Genomic DNA, 23,244 nt, shown 5'->3' on the forward strand with positions numbered 1-23,244 from the left:
TGATACGTATTATTAAAGTTTATGTTTATAATTTCCTAAACTATCTAAATTATTAATTATGTAGAGTATTAAATTTGACATTTATTTATAAAGAGTACTAAAATTGACATTTATTAATTTTTTAAGTTATTGCAAAAAGATTAATTAATTTAATATTATTCATCTGTCATATGATTGGCATATAAAAGATGTAAAAAAATTTATATTTACCAATGGTAGAATGAAAAATTTCTACGTATATTTTGTTAATTTTTTCTTTATTTCTAATGTGTTCTATATTAAAAAATATTATTTTTTATTAATTATTAGATTGACATATAACACAATAAATATAATAAATATAGTAAGATACAATAAATATAGTAAGATACGAACTTTGTTAATTGATTTTTTAAATAATCTGGCAACTTAAGATAAAAACTTTGTTAATTGATTTTGTTAATCTCTTTCTTATTTTTAATCTATTTTACATTGGATAATATTATTTTTTATTAATTATTAGATTGACATATAACATTTAAATGTGTTAAGATAAGAACTGTGTTATATATTTTTTGTTATTTCAACTTTCATAATTATTTCGTTCTCTTTATTTTTCTATGTGATAGGCCAAGTAAGTTGTAATTTATTATTTTTCTTATATATATTCTATTTTAAAAATTATTTTATTTTTTTAGGTTTTTTAATATGTTTTATTGTATTTTTCTTTTACTTTAAAAATTTTATGGTCTGAAGATCTTCTGTTAAACGATTCTAACCATATGATCAAGGAAGAAGTTCAAGATAATAAGTTTGAATTTTATTAAATTCATTGAGTCTAATCGAAATAAACACATTGAAATATAATAAATAGAATCGTTACTGCAACATTTATTAATGAATAATTACTAAAAAAAATATTATCTATAGCAATGTATAATGGGATATGGAATTGTGGTATTCAATTTTTTCTTCTTATTTTACCCCTATTTTCTTTTTATTAAAAATTGGCTTTATCATATGACAGGACTTCAAAACAGATTTCAATAAAAAAACTGCTACTACGTACTCAATTCTTTATTTTATTTTATTTTTTTCAAAAACTGGATTTAAAATTGATTCACTTTCAACCCACGACAGAATTTAAAGTTGATTCACTTTCAATAAAAAAAACTTCTGCGCCTTCAATAGTACTTTACTCAAGAGAGTTAAATATCTGTTTCACTTTCAATCGTGCTCTTGCAACCTTATATTCTGACAAATATAATTGGAAAATTGAACGAATCGCAATCATATTATATCAACTAATATAATTCCTATTCCAAATCCATTATCAAGTACATAATTAGCTACAATTAGACAAATGGTAAGAGCCACCCATCATCATCATCATCGTCATTTTGTTTCAGGTAACATAAAACTTAACATGTATTATGATAATTTAATTTTTTCGGCTATAAATTCAATTTTTGCTTAATATCTATATTCTACTATTTGAAAAATCTAGAACTGAAAGCGCATGATAATGGAGTTGGTCCAAATAACAGATGTCATAGTAACATAATTGGTTGGTATTCTATAACAAAATTAATTAAATTAATATACACTATTTATATATTTCTGATGCTTATTATTTAACTAAAAAAAATTACATATATAACAGAGCACTCCTTAATAAAAAATACAAAAAGCTACTAGAATTTGGTGTCCAATTTTGTTTAGATTTCGTATATCCTTATATAATTTATTTCATAAAATAAATTTAGTGGACAAAATAATAATTTTTTTAATATTTCATCTTTATCATATAGTATATAAATAATTAAAAAATTAAAATAAACAATGTATTCATAAAACTAATAATAACAAATAGAATAAAGAGAAAAAAATTAACATATCGCTTATTTTTTGTCATGTGTATTTTTAAATTTGAGTGATTAAATATATTTTACAAAGTAATAACTATAAAATAAAAATAAATTTATTGCTCTAAATTATTAAAAGAAGTATTGAGTACTCTTTAACTAAAACTTTTATTATAAATTTATTACAAAAAAAATATTTATGTTTCAAATTAATGTAGATGCTTGGGATAAAATATTAAAAATAAAAAAAAATATGCATTTGCATTCTCATATTAAAAAAATAAATGAAGTCATTTTAAACACAAAAATACTACGTTATAAGATAATTATAAAAAGTTGTCAAATATAATAATTTTATTATCAAAATAATATTTATATATTGTGTTAAATTAATGTAACATCATGATTTTTAATATATTTTAATTTAATTTTTTTAGTTTTTATTTTAATTTATATATTTTCATATTTTAAAATTTTGGTAATAATATATATTTTTTATAATTTTAAAATAAAACCAGGAGAATTCAGACTTAAATACAAACATAATGATAGAAGAAGAATACAAGAATATTGATATTTCATCTCATGTATTTAAATACATGGCATAAATAAAAATTAATCCTTCTTATTATAAAATTATTTTCCATTTAAAAATTTAACAAATGTCAAAATTTGATCACGGTAGAATGGGTCATAATTTTATAAAAAAATCTAAATACTATATTAAATATTACAAACAGTGATTGGATAAATAATTTTCAAATTCTAAAATTAAAAATATAGATAACGCTTTACATATTTATATGAGTTACTGAATCAATTTTTATTGAATAACTATCTTAAATATCAATTATAAAAAAAAAGCTACTATATCAGCCAATAATAATAATAATCATGAAACACGTAACATTATTTATTATTAAAAAATATATTAATTTAATAATATTAAATATGTAATAAATTTCTAATGTGAAATGTTAAAATATAAACACAAAAAATAAAGATAAATTAGAGTACAACAAATAAACTATTTTTAAAAAAATATTTCTTCAATCTTAATGAACAAAATACTCATCATATTGTTAATTTATCATAATAAATTAAAAAAATAAATTTAAAAATGTCACAAATTAATGGACGATATTCAAACTTTGAAAAAAATTAATAAAAAAAATATAATAAAAGAATATTATTTTTAAAATATTCTCCATTTCAGAATAAAATTAAACAAATTTAAAATAATTAAAATCACATTTATACGCGACATAAAAGTTAACTTTAATCATGATAACTAATTTTAATCTTATGAATTCAAATTATGCTTATTATCTGTATTGCTCTTTAAAAATATAGGTCTGGAATCATATTATAATGAAGTTGTTCAAGTAAAAGATGTGGTGATATCCTAACTGGTTAGTACCCTATATATTCAAAACATGTAATAACCTCGTTTTAAGTCATTTTGCCTATACATTAAATCCTAATATAGAAGATTAACAAAATTAATTAACTTAATTTACGCGATTTGATTTGATTTCTGAGAACTAATTTTTAATTCTTTTAAGATAATCTACAACATATTAAGTTTGTATTTTTTTTGTATTAGTGTAGGTCTAGACATACACCACTGCTACTAATTCAATGCCTCAATCAATCTCTTATAATGAACCAGTTATAAACAATACTAAAAGCCATGCAAATATGAAGTTAGTACTCACTTACTCTACTTATATTTTTAATATTTTATCTTCATCGCATAATATTCATTTAAAATATTTTTTGTATTGAATAAATTAAGAAGTTTGATATTGTGCACTACTATATAAAATGCCTAATGTTAAACAAAATTATGAATTCTATAATAAAAAAATAAAACAAATAATTAACAAATACTATAAATTTTAAATAGGCAATACATTCATAAGACTAATAATAACAATAATTTTGTAATAAAATTTTGGTAACAACATATATCTTTTAAAATTAAATAGTAAAATTAGAAAAGATCTACCTTAAACACAAAATAACAACTATTATAAAATAGTACAAAAATATGTCTTATTTTATCTCATGTATTTATTAATGTATTGTATAAATTATATGGATCCTTTTTATTATAGAATCTTTACCCAATTAAAAATTTAATAGATAGTAAAATTTGGTCATGGCAAAATGTGTTCTAATTTTTTAAAAAATATCAAAATACTATATTAAATATTATAAGTCAATAGGTAACTAAACTAAAAATCCTCAAATTAAAAATATAGATAACATTGTATATATTTTTATGAGTTACCGAATAAATTTTTATTGAATAACTAATTTAAGTACAAACTAAAAAATACTACTACAAATATTATTTAATGGCAATAACCGTAATACACATAACATCATTTAGTGATGAAAAATAAATCTTAATTAAATTACAGTAACTAAATAATAAGTCCTTAATGATAAAAAAATTATCAAATTAAAATTTAATAATGTATGGAATATAACATAAACACCAAAAAAAAAAAACAAATTAAAGTACAATGAATAAACTAATTTTTAAAAATATTTTCGCAATTTTAGCGGACAAAAACTTCATCATATCGTTATTTTGTCATAATAAATTTAAAAAATTAAATAAAAAATATTATAAATTAATAGACAACATTCAAAACTTTTAAAGAAATACAATAGAAGCATTATCATTCTGAAAATACTTTTTGTATATTTTAGAATAGTTGAGAATAAAAATTTACTCTATCGAATATTTCATCTCATATATTACCTAGAACTTTAAACTATGACGATTTTATATTACCTCTTTATTGTGTGGTTTTATAATTTAACATTTTAAAGTATTTTATAGTAATTTTAATTTCAACAAAATATAATATAAATAAGATCACGTCAATATTAAAATAAAAAAATATTTATCTAATAAATTTGAAAAATAAATAATATATTAACAAAAAAATTAAATTAATTTCTTAAAAACAATAGAAAAGCGGCACTAGTGCCTGTTGAGCCGCTAGTAGCGGTTAATATGGATTTGATTTTTCTCTTTGATAAGAATTCATAATCAGTGGTGTATTTGAGAGACTTGATGAAAAACTTAAAACGCTGATTCCATCGAAATCGACAGTCAAAAACGACGTTGCAAAGGAAGAAGGGGTTGTTGAGGGTGGAGGAAGGGATGAAGGAACGGGAAAAGTAGATGCCAATGTCGTCGGTGATGACCTTCTAGTAAGCGAGGAGCTAGAGGTCGAAGCAGCGGAGGGAAGGGGAAAGGTTGGTGATGGTGGCATTGAGGTGGCCAAAGTTGTCAATCCAGAAGTTTGAAAGGAATGCGATTAGATCGTTTTTGAGGAGGGAGATAATGGGGGCGTGGTGGTGTTAGTGTAAGTGCAGGTATAGGAAAGAGATTATAATGGGTAATGTCTACAGAAAATTTGTGAAGGTTTAGAATTTGAGGAAGAAGAGATGATACCGGAGTTAACGCTAAATATAAAGGATGGAAATAATTTAAGAATTTTATTAAAAAATTAATAAAATATTAAAATTTAAATATTTTTTTACATAAAATTCATTTTTTATAAATATAATATTAATTTTTTATTTAATGAATATTTTTGTCAATATTTATAACATTTATGAATACAAATAACTATTTTTTCTTAATCTTAAATCAAATAAAATACTAAAATATAATTTAATTATGTATATTTATTATATATCTCTAATTTTAGAGTCAAAATATGTCATATGTCACTTTTTTATTGTAATTGGAATCAAATCTTTTCCTCTAAAATTAAGGAATTCTCCTTTCTTCTTTACTAATTGTACAACCAAAATGTGCCACATGTCACTCTCTCATTGTAATTGAAATTAAATCCTTCTCTCCAAAATAAAAAAATTATTCCCTCCTCCTTACTAATTTTACAACCAAAATGTGTCACATGTCACTCCCTCATTGCAATTGAAATCAAATTTTTTCCTCCAAAATTAAAAAATTTTTCATTCCTTCCTCTTTCATCTCCCCTCTTCCTTTCTCTATTTCTCTCATTCCTTCAACCACTCTATCTATTTTATATATCTTTATCAATATCAATGATTAATTACTAATTTGATAATCAAAATATGCAACATGACATTCTATAATTGCATTAAAATTGAAATTGAAATATACCTATATTATGTATCATATATTACTATCTAATTTAATAATCAAATGTGTCACATGATACTCTCTTATTAAAATTAAGAAAATAATTTTTTTCAAAATTAATAAACTTCTGTCCTAAATTTTCTCATCTACCTCTTTCCATTTTTTATTTCTTTCTACTATTTTTACTCTATATATAATTTATATTTTATATTAATAACTTGACAAATCAAAATATGTCATCCGATATTTTTTATAATTAAAATAAAAAATTTTCTTCAAAAATTAACAAACTCTCGCTCTCATTCTCATTCTTTATCTTTTTCTCTCTTTTCTCTCCTTCTCTATTTTTCTATCTTTTTCTTCTACAGAAAACAAAATTAACAAAATAATATAATTTAAATAAAAATATTATTATTGTTGTTATATACATAGTTTTTTAATTTTTTATTTAGTTTTAAATTTTTACCGTTTATCTTTTTAATCTATATTTTTATTTCTCTTCTTTCAAATATTTATTACATATAATTTTGAGAGAATACTAATGTTATAATTAAAAGTTAGAATCAAGATTCAATTATTTTAAAAAAAATTAATTTTGAGTTAATTTTACGACCATAAGTATAATTTTTTTATGCTAATATCTAATTATATTTTTATATACATAAAGAGAAAAAAATATTATTTTTAAATAGCAAGCATAAAAATTAATTATTTCTATTTTGCAATAGACTTAACAGTTAACACCTAATTAAATATAAAAGTATATACATTAAAATGTTTTAAACTTTAGCTAACAAATATTAAAATTAATTATTAATAAAAATTAGACTTTTTCATATAAAAATCTATTTTATATATCTTTAATTTTACAACCAAAATGTGCCACAGGTCACTTTCTCATTGCAATTAGAATCAAATCTTTTTTTTTTCAAAATTAAGAAATTCTCCTCTCCTCCTTATTAATTTTACAACCAAAATGTATCACATATCACTCTCTCATTATAATTGAAATTAAATATTTTCCTCCAAAATTAAAAAATTCTCCCCTCTTTCTTATTAATTTTACAACCAAAACTAATATATGTTTCCGTGCCTGCACGGGATAACACATAAAATTATGTAATTTTTTTATTAAAAGATTAAATGAAAAATACATATAGTAATTATTATTATAAATATTTTATAATTTAAAAATAATTAGTATTTATTTTAATCAATTTGGATTGGTTGAATGGTCATCTCATTTGTCCGCTTAAGCAAATATTTGGAACTCGAATATTGCATTGTGTGTATAACAATCCATTAGTTAACGGCAGACCTTTAATAAATAGAGTATTAATATGTGATGGATTAGTCCTCGACTTGGCGAGTTAGGAAATCCGTAGAAAAAAATTGTATTTGTCTTTAAAATAGTTTCTCATTAATAACAATACTTATAGACTTTTGTCTTTGTTAAAATTTACTTGGGACAATTTTATTTGTTGGTATCGTATTCATTTTTGAAGTCAAAACAATATGATCAACATTGTTACTTGTTGAAACTTTACATTTTATGAAATGATTTTTAAACTTTTAAATTTATAAATTTATGCCATTACAAAAGTTATTAGATCGACTAATATTTCTTAGTAACATGATGTACAAAAATACTATCGTTGAGTATTAATAAGTGTGAAAAGAAACCAATAACAACTTTTGTTATTTAATATATAATTTATTCTATTAAAAAATAAATTAATATTTCTTTAATTGATAAATACATTTCTTTCTAATTTCTTACATCATTTTATTTGATAATATTTACTATTAAAAAATAGTAAATAACCATACTATCCTACATTATATATGATGTACAAAATAATTTCTTATTTTAAAATTAATTATAGTTAGTGAGATAAAATTTAAAATATTTTTATTTTCTTACTCAAATCTAAATTTAAATTTAGAATTGATTAACAACTCATCTTTTTTAATTTCAATAACAAAAATAAAATTGGTTAGATACAAAATATTTAGCATTTAATAATTTCAATCATTTAAATTTTAGTTACCAAAAATTGAGTTAAAAATTAATTATAAACTTAATAATCAAAATTAATAAACTTTCTTCCTAAATTGTCTCATCTACCTCTCTCTATTTTTTTATTTCTCTCTACTATTTTTACTCTATATATAATTTATATTTTAAGTTAGTAATTTGATAAATCAAAATATGTTATCCGATATTTTTTTACAATTAAAATATATTTTTTCTTTCAAAATTAACAAACTCTCACTCTCACTCTCATTCTTCATCTTTATATTTCTCTCTCTTTTCTCTCATTCTCTATTTTTTCTATCTTTCTCTCCTACAGAAAACAAAATTAACAAAATAATATAATTTAAATAAAAAATATTATTATTGTTATTATATACATAGTTTTTTAGTTTTTTTATTTTGTTTTAAATTTTTACCGCTTATTTTTTTAATTTATATTTTTATTTCTCTTCTTTCAAATATTTATTACATGTAATTTGGAGAGAATACTAATGTTATAATTAAAAGTTAGAATCAAGATTCAATTGTTTTAAATAAATTAATTTTGAATTAATTTTATAACTATCAGTATAATTTTTCTATGCTAATATCTAATTATATTTTTATATACATAGAGAGAAAAAATATTACTTTTAAATAGCAAGTATAAAAATTAATTATTTTTATTTGTGCAATAGATTTAACAGCTAACACTTAATTAAATGTAAAAGTATACGTGTTAGATTGTTTTGAATTTTAGATAACGAATGTTAAAATTAATTATTAATAAAAAATTAGATTTTTTTATATAAAAATAATATCTAAAAATATTATTATTTAATTTTTTATCTACAGATATCTTGGTCTTTTTAACTAGAGATTTTTGTCAATTTATGACTTATTTTTTTTGTAAAAATAATTTTTTTTTATAAATCTTTTATACTATACATGATTTATACCGTCAAAACAAAATAGGCTATAATTTTAAAAAATTTATATTCGTATAATATTATTATAAATAAAAATATAATTTTATACTAAGTCTAATATAAAAATTTAATTTAATCATTATCTTTCAATTTCTATGTTCCAATCTCTCGTCAACATAGCTTAATGTAGATCAAACAGAAATATTATTAGAACAGTGATAAAGTAGAAAAACATTGGGGCCCACGTCAGCACTAGTAAGTCAAAAAGAGTCTGCACTGGCTCTCTCTTCCCTACCATGTGATGATTAACAGAAGTTGCCAACTTTGCTTAATTGAGTAAATCCAGTTGCAGTTATTTCTATTACTATTCGTGTTCCCGTTTTCTCTCGACAGAAAACCCATATCCACAACGAGATTCACCCAGCGCCACCATGCCATCACCTTCTTCCTTCATCACAACGCTATTTCTATGCTGCTTCTTCTTACAGTTATATCTTGCTTTTGCCGGTGACCCTTTTGTTTTCTATGATTGGACTGTTTCCTACATCGGAGCCTCCCCACTTGGAGTTAAACAGAAGGTTCCTTCTTTTTCTCTTTCTCTAGAAATTTGAAGTGCTGTTATCATGTATTCTCTCTTTTGCAAGTTCCCGAGTTAAATTCGACATTATGTATAGCTTTCTTTTGCTTTTGGAAAACACTGTGAATCTGTGATAGATGCAATTAAGGTCACTGCAAGGGTTGTAATAAACTCTAAAATTGTTTCATAAATCACAAAGTTGAGGAATTGAACTTGGCAACTTGTCGTTGTTTATATGCTTTCTATGCACTTGTTTGCTCCTAAGCTAAGCTAAGTGTTAATTACTGTTTTCTCAAACGGATAAGAGGAGGGTGTATTTTATTAACAATGTGCCTTTAAATGTCATCGCCATAAATCTTTTGGGGTGGATAGGAGTACCAACTAGCCCCATAATTCAACAAACTATTGAAAATTGGCCTTCAAAATTTTCACCTTTAAGATATGTCACAGACTAGCATAGAATCCATGTCAACTGTGGACAAACTTTGTCACTTTCGGAATTTAAAATTATCCAGCTGTTTTACTGATTGTATTAAAGTAAATTTAGTAGAATTAGTTCATGTATCCAACCAGTGCTGCTGAAAAAGTGGTTTGTTTGTGTATTTTCTTATTTTCTTGTTTAGTGGAATTTAGTGGTATATACATGTTTGATTAATATTCACTAAATAATGAGTTACTACATTGTCTCTTACTCTACTCATAGTATGACAAACAAATCCTATTTCAGGTAATTGGGATCAATGGGCAGTTTCCAGGACCAATTCTAAACGCCACCACAAACTGGAATGTTGTTGTAAATGTCAAGAATGACCTTGATGAACCGTTGCTTTTGACATGGTAGATAAATTGTATTTTCTTAAATAGTGATGATGATAACTAGTAATGATTGATGGTAATGATCATGTTGAGTAGTTAATGTGCAGGAATGGTGTACAACATAGGAAAAACTCTTGGCAAGATGGAGTTTCAGGAACTAGTTGTCCAATTCCTGCAGGTTGGAATTGGACATATCAGTTTCAAGTTAAAGATCAGATAGGGAGTTTCTTCTACTTCCCTTCCTTAAACTTTCAGAAAGCAGCAGGAGGATATGGAGGAGTTATCATAAACAACCGAGAAGTTATTCCTCTTCCCTTTGGGTTCCCAGATGGAGATATCACAATACTTTTGAGTGACTGGTACACTAGGAGTCATAAGGTCTGATTGCTTTCTGTGACTTCCTTTTGTTATCTTATCTGTTCATTGAAATTGAGTCAATTGATCAATGCATTTGGTGATACAGGATCTCAGGAAGGATGTGGAAAATGGGGTTGATCTCGGAGTCCCAGATGGAGTTCTCATTAATGGATTTGGTCCTTATCGCTACGATGACACACTTGTCCCAGGTGGAATTTCCTACCAAATAATAAATGTTGAACCTGGTAAGGATCTCGGAAGTACATGTTTTCATCTACTTCTCATTTTCATATGACTAGTTTTATGCATATATTTGTCTACTGGCAGCCGAGTGGTCAAAATTTAAAGGTGAAAACATATGTTTGCTTCTGCTGTACTCAATCGCTATCAACTTGTCTACCATTATGTCTGAAACACAGGGAAAACATATCGCTTCAGGGTTCATAATGTTGGTATCTCAACAAGCTTGAACTTCAGAATACAAAATCACAACTTGCTTCTTGTGGAGACTGAGGGGTCTTACACAGTTCAGCAAAACTATGAAAACATGGATATTCATGTGGGTCAGTCGTATTCATTCTTAGTTACCATGGATCAAAATGCCACCACAGATTACTATATTGTTGCCAGTCCTCGGTTTGTTAATACATCGTGGGATAGAGCTACTGGAGTTGCCATTTTGCACTACTCCAATTCTCAGGGACCTGCTTCAGGTCCTCTTCCCACTCTTATGGGTCAAGACGATCCTTCTTTCTCTATGAATCAAGCAAGATCAATAAGGTTAGCATTTTTTTTATATATTTAGCATTACCATTCATTTTGTTTTACAAAGACTGCTCTAAGGTCTAACCTTAGAATCTTATATTCATTCGAAACCTGCTCTTTGATACATGCTTAAGTTTGATGTTAGCATGGAAAAGTTTAATCAAAGATGTTGGACATTGTAGGACTGATTGTTCAATCTTATTTCTGATGGTGGTGTACTGTAGGTGGAATGTTTCTGCTGGAGCTGCACGTCCGAACCCACAAGGTTCCTTCCGATATGGTGATATTACTGTGACAGATGTGTATGTTATTCTTAATCGACCTCCAGAGCTTATAAATGGAAAGTGGCGTACTACACTTAACGGCATATCGTATTTACCACCTTCAACGCCCCTGAAGCTTGCGCAACAATTCAAAGTTCTAGGGGTGTATAAACTAGATTTTCCAAATAAATTCATGAACAGGCCTCCCAAAGTTGATACCTCCCTGATTAATGGCACTTTCAAAGGCTTTATGGAAATAATCTTTCAAAACAATGACACTACAGTCCAGACCTACCATATGGATGGCTATGCATTCTTTGTTGTTGGGTGAGACTTTAGCCTTCAAATTTTGTTTAGCAGTTTTGTTTTAGGAATAGGAACATTAAACGACTCATTATTCATTATTTCAATTGTAGCATGGATTTTGGAGTATGGACAGAAAATAGCAGAAGTACTTATAACAAGTGGGATGGTGTTGCTCGCAGCACTACGCAGGTATTACTTTCTTGACCCCAAAATCATTCTCCCATTCCATGCATCAGCTTAGGATATTATACTACTGCTATGTCACAACCAATTCCATATAGAGGATGTGCATAGATTCTGCCTCTTCCCTTTGAAATACTAGGTTAGCATCAATTTTGTTTCTTAAAGATATTACTTTCGTCCCTCAATCATATAGCAAATGATTTCAATTATATAAAATCAACACCAATTCAACCCCAACATTTTAAGCACAAAATGGTTTTTAAGGCATAGATATTTTCTTTTAGCAAGTCACGAGCAACGGTCTAGTGAGGAAAAATTTGGACAGCATGCATGAAGTCCGCATTGCTGATAATGAACAAAAAGTAAAAGACCACCTCAATCATATATAGAGGATTTTCTTGTGAATTTGACTTGCTCAGCTTTACCTAACATTTTGTAGGTCTTTCCTGGTGCTTGGACAGCCATTTTAGTATCTCTTGACAATGCCGGCATTTGGAACCTTCGTGCAGAGAACCTCAATTCTTGGTATCTTGGTCAAGAAGTTTATATACAAGTTGTAAACCCGGAGGTTGATTATACAGAGAGCTCTTTGCCTCAGAATGCAATATACTGTGGCTTACTCTCCTCTCTTCAAAAGTAAGAATGAAAATCAAGGTTTCTTTTTCATTATTTTGGTACCTACAAGGTTAAAATTAACTTCCAAAATTCAGTCCTTGGTTTAAGATTCTTTTCCTTATAAACACACTTCTCTGAGTTCTCTCATCTTTCTTTATTTCTTTCCCATGGGTTAATCCATTTCCTTCCTATATCATATATTTGATCACTTACAAGGATTTATTATATGTGCCATGCATAAGGCTTTCATGCTGATATATTTTTTTTTTTTTTTTGGTGACTGGCTTTCATGCTGATATGTTGTAATTTACTTTGGATAAATAGTAACAAATTCTTGTTTCTCAAATTCAGGGAGCAATCTCACAAATTCGATTTCTCAATGGGATCACCTTTCTGCAGTAATTCTAGAGTAATGTTAGCCTTGTTACTCTTAGTACTAATTGAAAATTTCTTCTTTAGCATGTGGAGTGTTGTACTTTAACATAATTCCAATTGTGAAGGTCATTTTTTTTGTAATATGATAGTAAATTTATATAGGCATTGGTACCGAAAAGGAAATTTTTAAGTGTATTATATCTTGGGAAAACTCCTTGCACCACTGTAATCACCATTATAGTCTAAGTTTTTTTTTTTTTTTCTTTTAAAAGTTTTCTGAATGCTTTTCTTATAAAGTTTGAGGGATTTGAACTTCTTGTACTTTAAACTGAGATGTAATGATTTATTCTACTCCCTTCTTTACTCTTCCTTTCTATTTGAGACTAAATCACTTTAGTTACACACCATTTTATTAGACATCAGTTGTATTGTCATTAGATCATATTTGACTTAGCTTATGGCATGTTGTGATATTCATCCATTTTCATTTCACCCTTAGATTTAAAAAAGGTGTCCAAGAGGATATTAATTTTTTGATAAATGGTTTGAGTAATAACTAGATTTAGACTCGCGCAATGCGCGAAAATAAAATGGATATATACTATATAAAATGTATAAATTAATTTAAATTTAATATTATATAATTAAAAATTTATACATAATTTTGACTTTAAATAAAATTATGAAAATACTCCGTTCAAATTTATTTATTTGATTTTATATTATTATCTTTATTTTTTTTCTTCTAAGTAGTCATTTATATTTATTTTTTTTAGATTATATTTAAGTATCATAGTACAAATATAAAATTATTAGATGAAATAAAATTTTGAATATAATGTTTCAATAGTCAAAATTAATATTTAATTTTTTAATTTTATTTTTCATGATTCACGATAATATTATATATTTTCAATATATTTTCAATAATATTACAACTAAATGATATTAAAAAAAATATAAATAGTTGAAAGGAAAAAAAGTAATATATGTATGATATAATTAATAAATACAATTAGACTAAAAATAAAAAAATTATAAAAGACATGATATATAATTGAAATTAACATTTAATTTTTTAATTTTATTTTTCGTGACTCACGATAGTATCATATATTTTTAACATATTACAATTAAATGATATTAAAAAATATAAATTATTGAAAGAAAAAAAAATGATATATGGATGATATAACTAATGAATACAATTAGACGAAAGATAAAAGAAACCGTAAAAAATTATAAAAGTCTAGTGTTTTAAAAATTTATTACCTAATACATATGTTTAGCAAATTTAAATAAAGAGTTGTGATCATCAACCAAATTCTTCAAATACTTGTGTAAAATATTAGTAAGAATGAAGAAAAAAGAATAAGTGACATGATATTTTGTAAAAAGAGGAGATAAAGAAGAGGTATGAGGTGAATGTTGATTTATATGAAAAATATAAGGAGGAGTAAGTATGAAAGAAGAGGATGAATTATGTTTTATCACTCAATTTATCCATATTAAAGAGAAATAATATTAACATTGAAACCATCTAGTATTCTATATAAAGTAAAGAGTAAGGGAATATAAAAAGTATAGAGTAATCTAAAGAAAAATAAATGACATAAGAGTGAGAAGAAAAATGAAGAAGAATCCTAAGTTGTAATTCTTTATAGTAATCACAAGAAAAATTGAGTATAAAAAAGAATGAATTATGTTTATACCTAATAAAGAGAAATAATATTAACATTGAAGGTATATAGCATCCTATATAAAAGTAAAAGATAAAATAATATGAAAATTATAGAATAACCTAAAGGAAAATAAATGTCATGAGAGTAAGAAGAAAAATGAAAAAGAGTCTTAAACTATAATAATAAGGCACATAAGAAGTAGAAATAAAAAATTTAAAAATAATTAAATTAGAAACAAAAAGATTAAAAAATAATTCAATTAGATAAATATTAAGCAAATTGTCTAATTTTATTTTTTATAACTTACCATAATACTATATATTTTCAATAATATTACAACTAAGTAAATGGTAGAAACGAAAAAAAAAGTGATATATGAATGATATAAGTAATGAATATAGTTAGACTAAAAATAGAAAAATTAAAAAGAAATTGTAAAGGACATGTTATATAATTGAAATTAATATTCTATTTTTTAATTTTATTTTTTATGACTCACAATAGTATCATATATTTTTAATATATTACAACTAAATGATATCAAAAAATATAAATTGTTTAAAGAAAAAAATGATATATAAATTATACAACTAATGAATATAATTAGACAAAAAAAAAAAAAACTAAAGCCTTGTAAAGGTCTTGTGTTTTAGGAATTTATTACTTAATACATATATTTGGCAAACTAAAAAAAGAGTTGTGGTCATTAACCTAATTCTTTAAATACTTGTGCAAAATATTAGTAAAAATGTAGGAAAAAAATAAGTGACATGATATTATATGAGAAGAGGAGATAAAGAAAAAGTGTGAAGTGAATGTTGATTTATATAGAAATTATAAGAAGGTGTAAGTATGAAAGAAGAAGATGAATTATGTTTTATTACTCAATTTATACATATTAAAGAGAAATAACATTAACATTCAAATCATATAATATCCTATATAAAAGTAAAGAGTAAGAGAATATAAAAAGTATAGAGTAACCTAAAGAAAAATAAATGATATAAGATTGACAAGGAAAATGAAAAAAATTCTAAGTTGTAATGCTATATAATAATTTTAAGAAAGAGTGAGTATAAAAGATGATAAATTATATTTATACCTAATAAAGAGAAATAATATTAACATTAAAGACATATAGTAGTATCTTATATAAAAATAAAAAGTAGAAGAATATGAAAATTATAGAGTAACTTCAAGAAAAATAAATATTATGAGAGTAAGAAAAAAATGAAAAAAAAATCATAAGTTATAATAAAGAGGCACATGAAAAGTAGAAATAAAAAATCTAAAAATAATTCAATTAGAAATAAAAAGATTAAAAAATAATTCAATTAGATAAATAGTGAACAAATTACATTGAATACCTATGGATCTCAGATCTATTTAAGAGTTTGGTGCTAGTTAATAGATTGCTGCATATATAAGATGAGATTCAAACCTTCAATACTTACTTAAGTATATGAATGAGTTAACTATTCGACCAATAAATTAGTTAAAAAAATAAAAGATTAAGAATACATTAAAACATTATCTTCAATTCTGTTTTAGACTTTTAGTATATTATAAATAAATAAATACTAATTCAAGATTGTTGATAACTTTAAAAGTAACAATAAAGGTGCAAGATGAGACACTGAGTTTGTAAGATTCACACAAAAATGTGTAAAATTATACCTTGTTATCCTCGTTTAAAGTTCTTAATAATTCTGAGTTGTTTGAAAATTGAAAAAGTAAGCACTTCTAGCCTATGAAATATTTACATAAAAATAATTAAAGGTCAATACTTTTAGTAGATTAAATATTGCGTGAAAATTTAGAGGACTAATATTTCAAGTAAAAATAGAAACATTTTCACAAAATCAAAAATAAAAATAGTATAATAATCTCTTTTATTTTGAAGTCAAAATTTTTGTAATGAGAGTAAAAAATAACTTTTGAGAAGAAGTCATATTTTTTACTTTTTTAAAATTTTCAATTAACTTTTCGAAAAGTTAAGATATTTTTGGAAAATGTTATCAAATACGTTTAATATAACTTTTTATAATTAAAAAAAAAGAAAGTAATTTTTTTATTACTTTCTAAATGGACTCTAAATAATAGTCCAAAACAATTAATTTTAATAGGCCTCTAGTACTTCTCGTTTAATTATTCTGATCACATTTTAAAATATTTAAAAAGTATTTTTATTGTTAATAAATTTGAATAAAATTTTTCTCAATTTTCGTGGTTCACTCAAATAAATTGGTATTGGCAATCATTTACTATCAGTCCCACACTTCCCACCGGCAGGTAGAACCCCATTTCTAACTGTTGTTGTTGTTGTTTTTTTTTTTTTTTTTTTGTATCCATTTCTCTCTATGGTTCTCTGCTTACTAAGAGACGTTGAAGCTCGTGTGTGCATGCGTGTGTATGTGCGCACCAACGTTAACACAAACTCATCAAAGATTTCACCGAATTTCGATTCTTTTTCCATCAAAGATCGCATTCCCTCTCCACCCAAATAGGATCTTCCTCTTCTCCCTCCTCATTTGACCCATTTTCTCTCTTCTGCATCTCAACACCGTAGTTTTCCCGGAAAATAAAAAGACACTTTTTTCCGGGAAACCAAAAAGAAGAAGAAGAAGAAGTAGTAAACAACAGCAGATATTATCAGGGTGTGTAATTGAATTTACAATGAGGCGAAGAGGTGCGGATTTTCGAAGGCCAGTGAGGAGGAGGGTGCAGGATGTGGCGTGGTGGACACTCTGTAGTGTAGTAGCTCTCTTATTTATTTATATTCTTGTCACCACCACCAAAGGCTCCAACACTACTAGTACTACCTCAATGCCCCCTTTCTCCTTGGTAACTCAACTTTATCCTTTTTCTCTTTCCTTAAAAATTATTGTTGCTGTTTCATTTGCGTTTTTATCTACTAAAGTTTATTAATGTGTGTTCTTGAATGCTAGAACTTTGTGTAGTGAAAATAAGAAGGTAAGCAAATTGAATTATTTCCAATGAAATACACAAGCTGATTGAATTGTTCTTATTGATGTTGTGCTTTTGGAATAATGTACCATGTGACAGTGTCGTGTGTCATCTAGAATATCATAGTTACATGAATTTACCGATTAGGTAGTGTAAAGGGTACTAATTCATCTGCGTGTTGGAACATCATATGTATATTTTTCACATAAAATATTTTACATATAGTGTACTACGTACCCATTCTCGTACCAAAATATATTGCGTTTCATGTAACTATGATCTAAATATGGTTGTTTAGAGAGAGGGAGAGAGAAGATGTTCTTGTATTTAGTAAAATGACTCTCTTTTCTCCCTTCTCATAATGTATATTATCAGGATCATCATGGTTTCATGAATTTTGGAATCGATGTAGATTAGAATTCAGTAATTGACAAATTTAAGGCAAGTTCTACTTGTTCCCCGTCATGCAAGTAATGAAAGACTTAGCATAATTGTTGAGTTAATTCATATCTTGCAATCACTCTGCTAAATTTACTAAAATTTCCTTAGTTTGCTTCAATGATATAATATCAGCTTATTGACGAATCTTTTATGCAATGAAAAGTGTTTTGGTTTATCCAGATATTTGCACTGGTTTTTATTACATTTCCTTTTATGAATATAAGAACCAAAAACAAATACTGTATCTTGTAAAGATTCTTCTTATCTAATATTGGAATTTTAATCATGAATGGTCAAATTTGGCTAGAAAGAAGAAAGTGTGGATCATACAAAATAGTAGATAAATTTGGTTAAATTCGAACTCAGCTGCATGAGATGCTTGATTACACACTAAGGAGTATAAATGTTATCCTTTGTTTATCAATTACTTCTAATTTATTTTGTGCAGAGAAATTTCAGGAATGAAAGGATCATGGAAAGCCTTAATATTACTGAAGAGATGTTAAGCCCTGACTCAGTAGCAAGACAACTAAATGATCAAATATCTCTAGCAAAAGCCTTTGTTGTAATTGCCAAAGAAAGTAACAATCTCCAATTAGCTTTGTCCTTAACTTCCCAGATTCAAAATTTGCAGATTCTCCTCTCAAATGCAGCCACCAGGCGCGCTCCCTTGACAATAATGGAGTCAGAGAAAGCGATTCATGATATGGCATCATTGCTGTATCAGGCACAGCAGCTCCATTATGACACTGCAGGCATGATCATGAGACAGAAAGCAAAGATTGAATCTCTTGAAGAACAGATGAATTATGTAAATGAAAAGAGTTCGAAATACGGACAAGTAGCTGCTGAAGAAGTCCCCAAGAGCCTATACTGCCTAGGTGTCCAGTTGACATCAAAATGGTTAAACAATCTCGATTTGCAGAACAAATTGAAGGACAAATTGCAATCTGACATGAAACTTAGGGACAACAATCTTTACCACTTTTGTGTGTTCTCTGATAACATCCTTGCTACTTCAGTTGCAATCAACTCGACCGCGCAAAATTCTAAGAATCCAGATAGAATTGTTTTCCACATTGTCACGGACGAAATAAGTTATGCTGTTATGAAGGCATGGTTTGCTTTAAACGATTTTCGTGGTGTGACAGTTGAAGTTCAGAAGTATGAAGACTTTGATTGGTTAAATGCTTCATATGCTCCTGTGCTTAAGCAGCTCCAAGACTCAGAGATCCAGAGCTACTACTTTCGAGGAAGCAAAGACGATGGAAGTACTCCGATCAAGTTTCGGAATCCAAAATATCTCTCCATGCTTAACCACCTAAGATTCTACATCCCCGAAGTCTTTCCGGATCTAAAGAGGGTGGTGTTCCTCGACGATGATGTCGTGGTCCAGAAGGATCTTTCTAAGCTTTTCTCAATTGATTTGAATGACAATGTTAATGGAGCAGTTGAGACATGTATGGAGACATTTCATAGGTACCATAAATACTTGAACTATTCACATCCTTTAATTAGAGCACACTTTGATCCTGATGCATGTGGTTGGGCATTTGGAATGAATGTGTTTGATTTGGTTCAATGGAGGAAAATGAATGTAACAGGAATCTACCACTACTGGCAAGAAAAGAATATAGATAGAACATTGTGGAAACTTGGAACATTGCCACCAGGGTTGTTAACATTTTATGGATTAACTGAGCCATTGGATCCATCATGGCATGTGTTGGGTTTTGGCTACACCTCTGTGGATCCTGTGTTGATAGAGAATGGTGCTGTGTTGCATTTCAATGGAAACTCCAAACCATGGTTGAAGATTGGGATGGAAAAGTACAAGCCCTTGTGGGAAAAATACATGGATTATTCTCATCCTTTGTTGCAACAGTGCAACTTTCATTGAGTTCCAAAACATTAGGAATTGCAAAATCTAGTAGCCAATCAGTTTATTCATGTTCATGCATTTTTTTTCCTTTTCTTTGAGATTATAGGAGTTAATATAGTAGTAGCCAAATCATTCTTGATACATTTGTAAGCTTTGGAAAATTTTGTTTAGAGATTCAGTGATTGATCAAAGATGCAGATTAATGTGGCATTATAGAATTTTAGGCCACTGGGCCAATGTTAATTGGGTTGCAAAGGATATTCATAGGTGCTGCTTTCATTTTGTAAATAGTTGCTTTTCTTTCCAATTGTGTATATACAATTTTCATTTTTCTCTTTTTTCTCTAGAGACTAGAGTTACCAAATAATGAATGTGTAGCCATGGAACTAAGGAAGGGATATAATTACCAGTACATTTGATTTTAAGTCTTCAATTTTGTTGGCGAGTTATCTGGTGCCCTTTATTTTGAAGTTGAAATTACTAAAGTTTCATCTTCTTTATAGTTTTAGAAAGGGTAAAGTACTAAATTGTTCTTCTACATTTAGACGTACGTTTTGATTTTTAAAGTTTAAAATGTTTTATTTAAATTTAAAAAAATTTTATTTAACTCCAATATAGAAGTCAAAGTTAAATAATTAATGAAATGTCTTACAATAGTATAAGAATAAGGTTGATAATCTGGATAATTAATGGAATGTCCTACAGCAGTACAATCTTTAACAGTGGATGCATCAATATATTTATTTATCATTTTTTTACAGTTTAAATGAAATATTTTTTATAAAACTAAGAAAAATGATAAATAAATATATTGATGCATCTACGGTTGATTTTGTGCCTTTAAAATTTGTACTTGTTCTCTAAATTATTGACTTTGTTTTTATACTACTGTCATATAGGACATTCCGTTAATTATTTAACTTTGACTTTACGGTGTGACTATATTAAAACTAAATGAAACTTTTTTGGATTTAAATAGAAACTTTAAATCGTAAGGACTAAAATAAGATTATACCAAAATGTAAAAACCAATTTAGTAATTTACCCATTTTGAAAATGTTATTGACTGGGATCCATCACTTTGTATATGAAAATAATAAAGTTTTGCTTCTTTTTGATAAATTCAGCATTTAATTATATTTCGCTACGATAGTTCCTCACAGGTCACAATAACCCATGAAATCTAGCATATTTTCATTGATTAAGTACTATTGTAAAATTTATATTAAGATTCATTTTATCAATCAATAATAAAAGAGTAATGTTAAGTAATCAACATTATAACAGTTAATTTCAGTTAATATTATAATAGATTATCAAATAAATCTATTATCAAGCCTCTTAAAATTAAGTTTTTGTTGAGTTTGAATATGTTTAATTTAAGTTTCGAATGTTTTTATTTTAAAGAGTTTTAGATCATTTTTTACGTTAAATATTAATTACAATATTAGCTATGTAATGTATATTCGGAAGACTTTTTCACAATAGAAATCTAAATTTTGTAACTTAGTATGAGAGAATACATTTTGGTGGATAACTAGTAACTAGTTGAGGACAAAGGAAATGATAATACAAAGCTTTCAATTCTTTTGTTGTCCTCTAATCTGTCAAAGTCAGTGCCGGCGTTACTCAACAAAATATGGCGGAATTATCACCAAACCATTTTCACTTCCATTGTTGTCTTCTACTTGGCTTGCTCTCCGTTCATTTCTAGTCTCATCAGTGACCACTTCATTTAAATAATAATAATGACAAAAATAATAAATAAATTCAATTCCCATGCCTTTTTTTTCTTTCAATTTCCATGCCTATAAAACCATATTAAGCATCCAACCATTTTAAAAAATAAAATAAAAAATTTATACATTAAGGAAAGCTATTTTTCCTTCTATATCAATTTTTAATGATAATAATTAGAATTTAATTTTGATATACTGTTAATTTAAAATACGTTTACACGCGCATCTAATTATATATCATCGTGTCAGAAAAAATAATTACTTTTTTATTGATCGCGTAAATAATTATTTAAAAAGCAAATATAATTAAACGATTACATAAAATATTTTATACTATCAATACATTAAAATTGAACTCTAATAATGATTGCATGTATATGATTTTTTTTATAGATATTGCACGTATATAATTGGAATGCTTTAGAATCACGAAAGTTAAAAATAAATATATGTTATTATTATTATCATCCTCTAGACTTATATTTGCATCTACATCTTTGTAGGGTTTTTTTTTAATATAAAATAAAAAATAGTTAATTCCCAAAACAAGATATTTAAACTTTAAATTTTAGAATACGATTTTTTTTCCATTAAAGGCAAGTCCCCCCATATAATTTATATAGAGTTCGTCGCACCTCCGACGAACTCTAGGTTGAGTTTCGCAGAGTATATAAATGTGGTGGGGGCATTTTTATTTGTTCCTTCCTTTTCAAATCTCTCCTCCAAATTCACTTTGTTCCTCTTTTTTGTCTTTTGACGTCCTTAAAATTTGTTATCCACGATATCCTCAATTTCAGGTAGTAAATAATATGTTAGTTAGAGTGACTGTTTTCAGGTTAATTAAAGTTACTGTGTACATATTAGTTAAAGTTACTAAGTGGTTGCATGTTAGTTAGAGTAACAGATTTACTGTTACATGTTAGTTAGAGTTATTGTTTACTGTTTACATGTTAGTTAGAATTACTATGTAAATATTATTTAGAATTACTGTCCACTATTTACATGATAGTTAGAGTATATAACATGTTAGCTAGATTTTTTATGTTATTGCTTTCAAGTACAGTTACTGTTTATTATTTATAACATGTTAATTAGTATAAGTTGTTAGTCAATTTTAACTTTTTAAGCTAGTTTAGTCAGAATAATTAGTTTAAGTTGTGAATTACAAGGTAATTAGTGGAGTAATTAGTTAGGTTAGATTAGATTAAAAAGAAACATGATTATGATTCAGTTAGTTATTGATTAGGGCTGTTTAGGGTATTAGTTGACGGTCTCATGTAGTTGAGTTAAATTTTAATTAGTAAATTTATAAACTAATTAAGAATTAAAG

The 23,244-nt window shown here is 26.2% G+C and overlaps 2 protein-coding genes across 4 annotated transcripts; both read left to right on the forward strand.

The window, feature by feature from the left end:
* Positions 1-9,260: 9,260 nt before the first annotated feature.
* Positions 9,261-13,517, forward strand: LOC130969526 (monocopper oxidase-like protein SKU5). Of its 2 annotated transcripts, none has more exons than XM_057895283.1 (9): positions 9,261-9,524; positions 10,251-10,360; positions 10,447-10,717; positions 10,803-10,941; positions 11,116-11,476; positions 11,686-12,051; positions 12,141-12,219; positions 12,653-12,849; positions 13,180-13,517. In XM_057895283.1, the coding sequence occupies exons 1-9, from the start codon at positions 9,378-9,380 to the stop codon at positions 13,307-13,309; spliced, it is 1,800 nt and encodes a 599-aa protein (XP_057751266.1). In that variant the 5' UTR covers positions 9,261-9,377; the 3' UTR covers positions 13,310-13,517. The 2 variants fall into 2 exon arrangements, with proteins under 2 accessions (XP_057751266.1, XP_057751267.1); XM_057895284.1 differs by having other exon boundaries at positions 9,443-9,524; positions 10,436-10,717.
* A 4,044-nt stretch (positions 13,518-17,561) lies between these two features.
* LOC130966664 (probable galacturonosyltransferase 10) lies at positions 17,562-20,193 on the forward strand. Of its 2 annotated transcripts, none has more exons than XM_057891483.1 (2): positions 17,562-17,729; positions 18,742-20,193. In XM_057891483.1, exons 1-2 carry the CDS (start codon positions 17,562-17,564, stop codon positions 20,191-20,193), a joined length of 1,620 nt encoding a protein of 539 aa, XP_057747466.1. The 2 variants fall into 2 exon arrangements, with proteins under 2 accessions (XP_057747466.1, XP_057747467.1); XM_057891484.1 differs by having other exon boundaries at positions 17,562-17,713; positions 18,744-20,193.
* Positions 20,194-23,244: the final 3,051 nt, after the last annotated feature.

This window comes from Arachis stenosperma, chromosome 3, assembly GCF_014773155.1.
Source record: "Arachis stenosperma cultivar V10309 chromosome 3, arast.V10309.gnm1.PFL2, whole genome shotgun sequence".
NCBI classification, from domain to species: domain Eukaryota; kingdom Viridiplantae; phylum Streptophyta; class Magnoliopsida; order Fabales; family Fabaceae; genus Arachis; species Arachis stenosperma.

What these genes read in the sequence shown, in the direction of transcription:
- LOC130966664 (XM_057891483.1), top strand. Translation starts at nt 17,562, where the DNA reads ATGAGGCGAAGAGGTGCGGATTTTCGAAGGCCAGTGAGGAGGAGGGTG. An exon ending in CAATGCCCCCTTTCTCCTTG is followed by an intron (nt 17,730 to 18,741) that starts GTAACTCAACTT and finishes TATTTTGTGCAG; the next exon opens with AGAAATTTCAGGAATGAAAG.
- LOC130969526 (XM_057895283.1), top strand. Translation starts at nt 9,378, where the DNA reads ATGCCATCACCTTCTTCCTTCATCACAACGCTATTTCTATGCTGCTTC. An exon ending in GAACCGTTGCTTTTGACATG is followed by an intron (nt 10,361 to 10,446) that starts GTAGATAAATTG and finishes GTTAATGTGCAG; the next exon opens with GAATGGTGTACAACATAGGA. An exon ending in TTGCTCGCAGCACTACGCAG is followed by an intron (nt 12,220 to 12,652) that starts GTATTACTTTCT and finishes AACATTTTGTAG; the next exon opens with GTCTTTCCTGGTGCTTGGAC.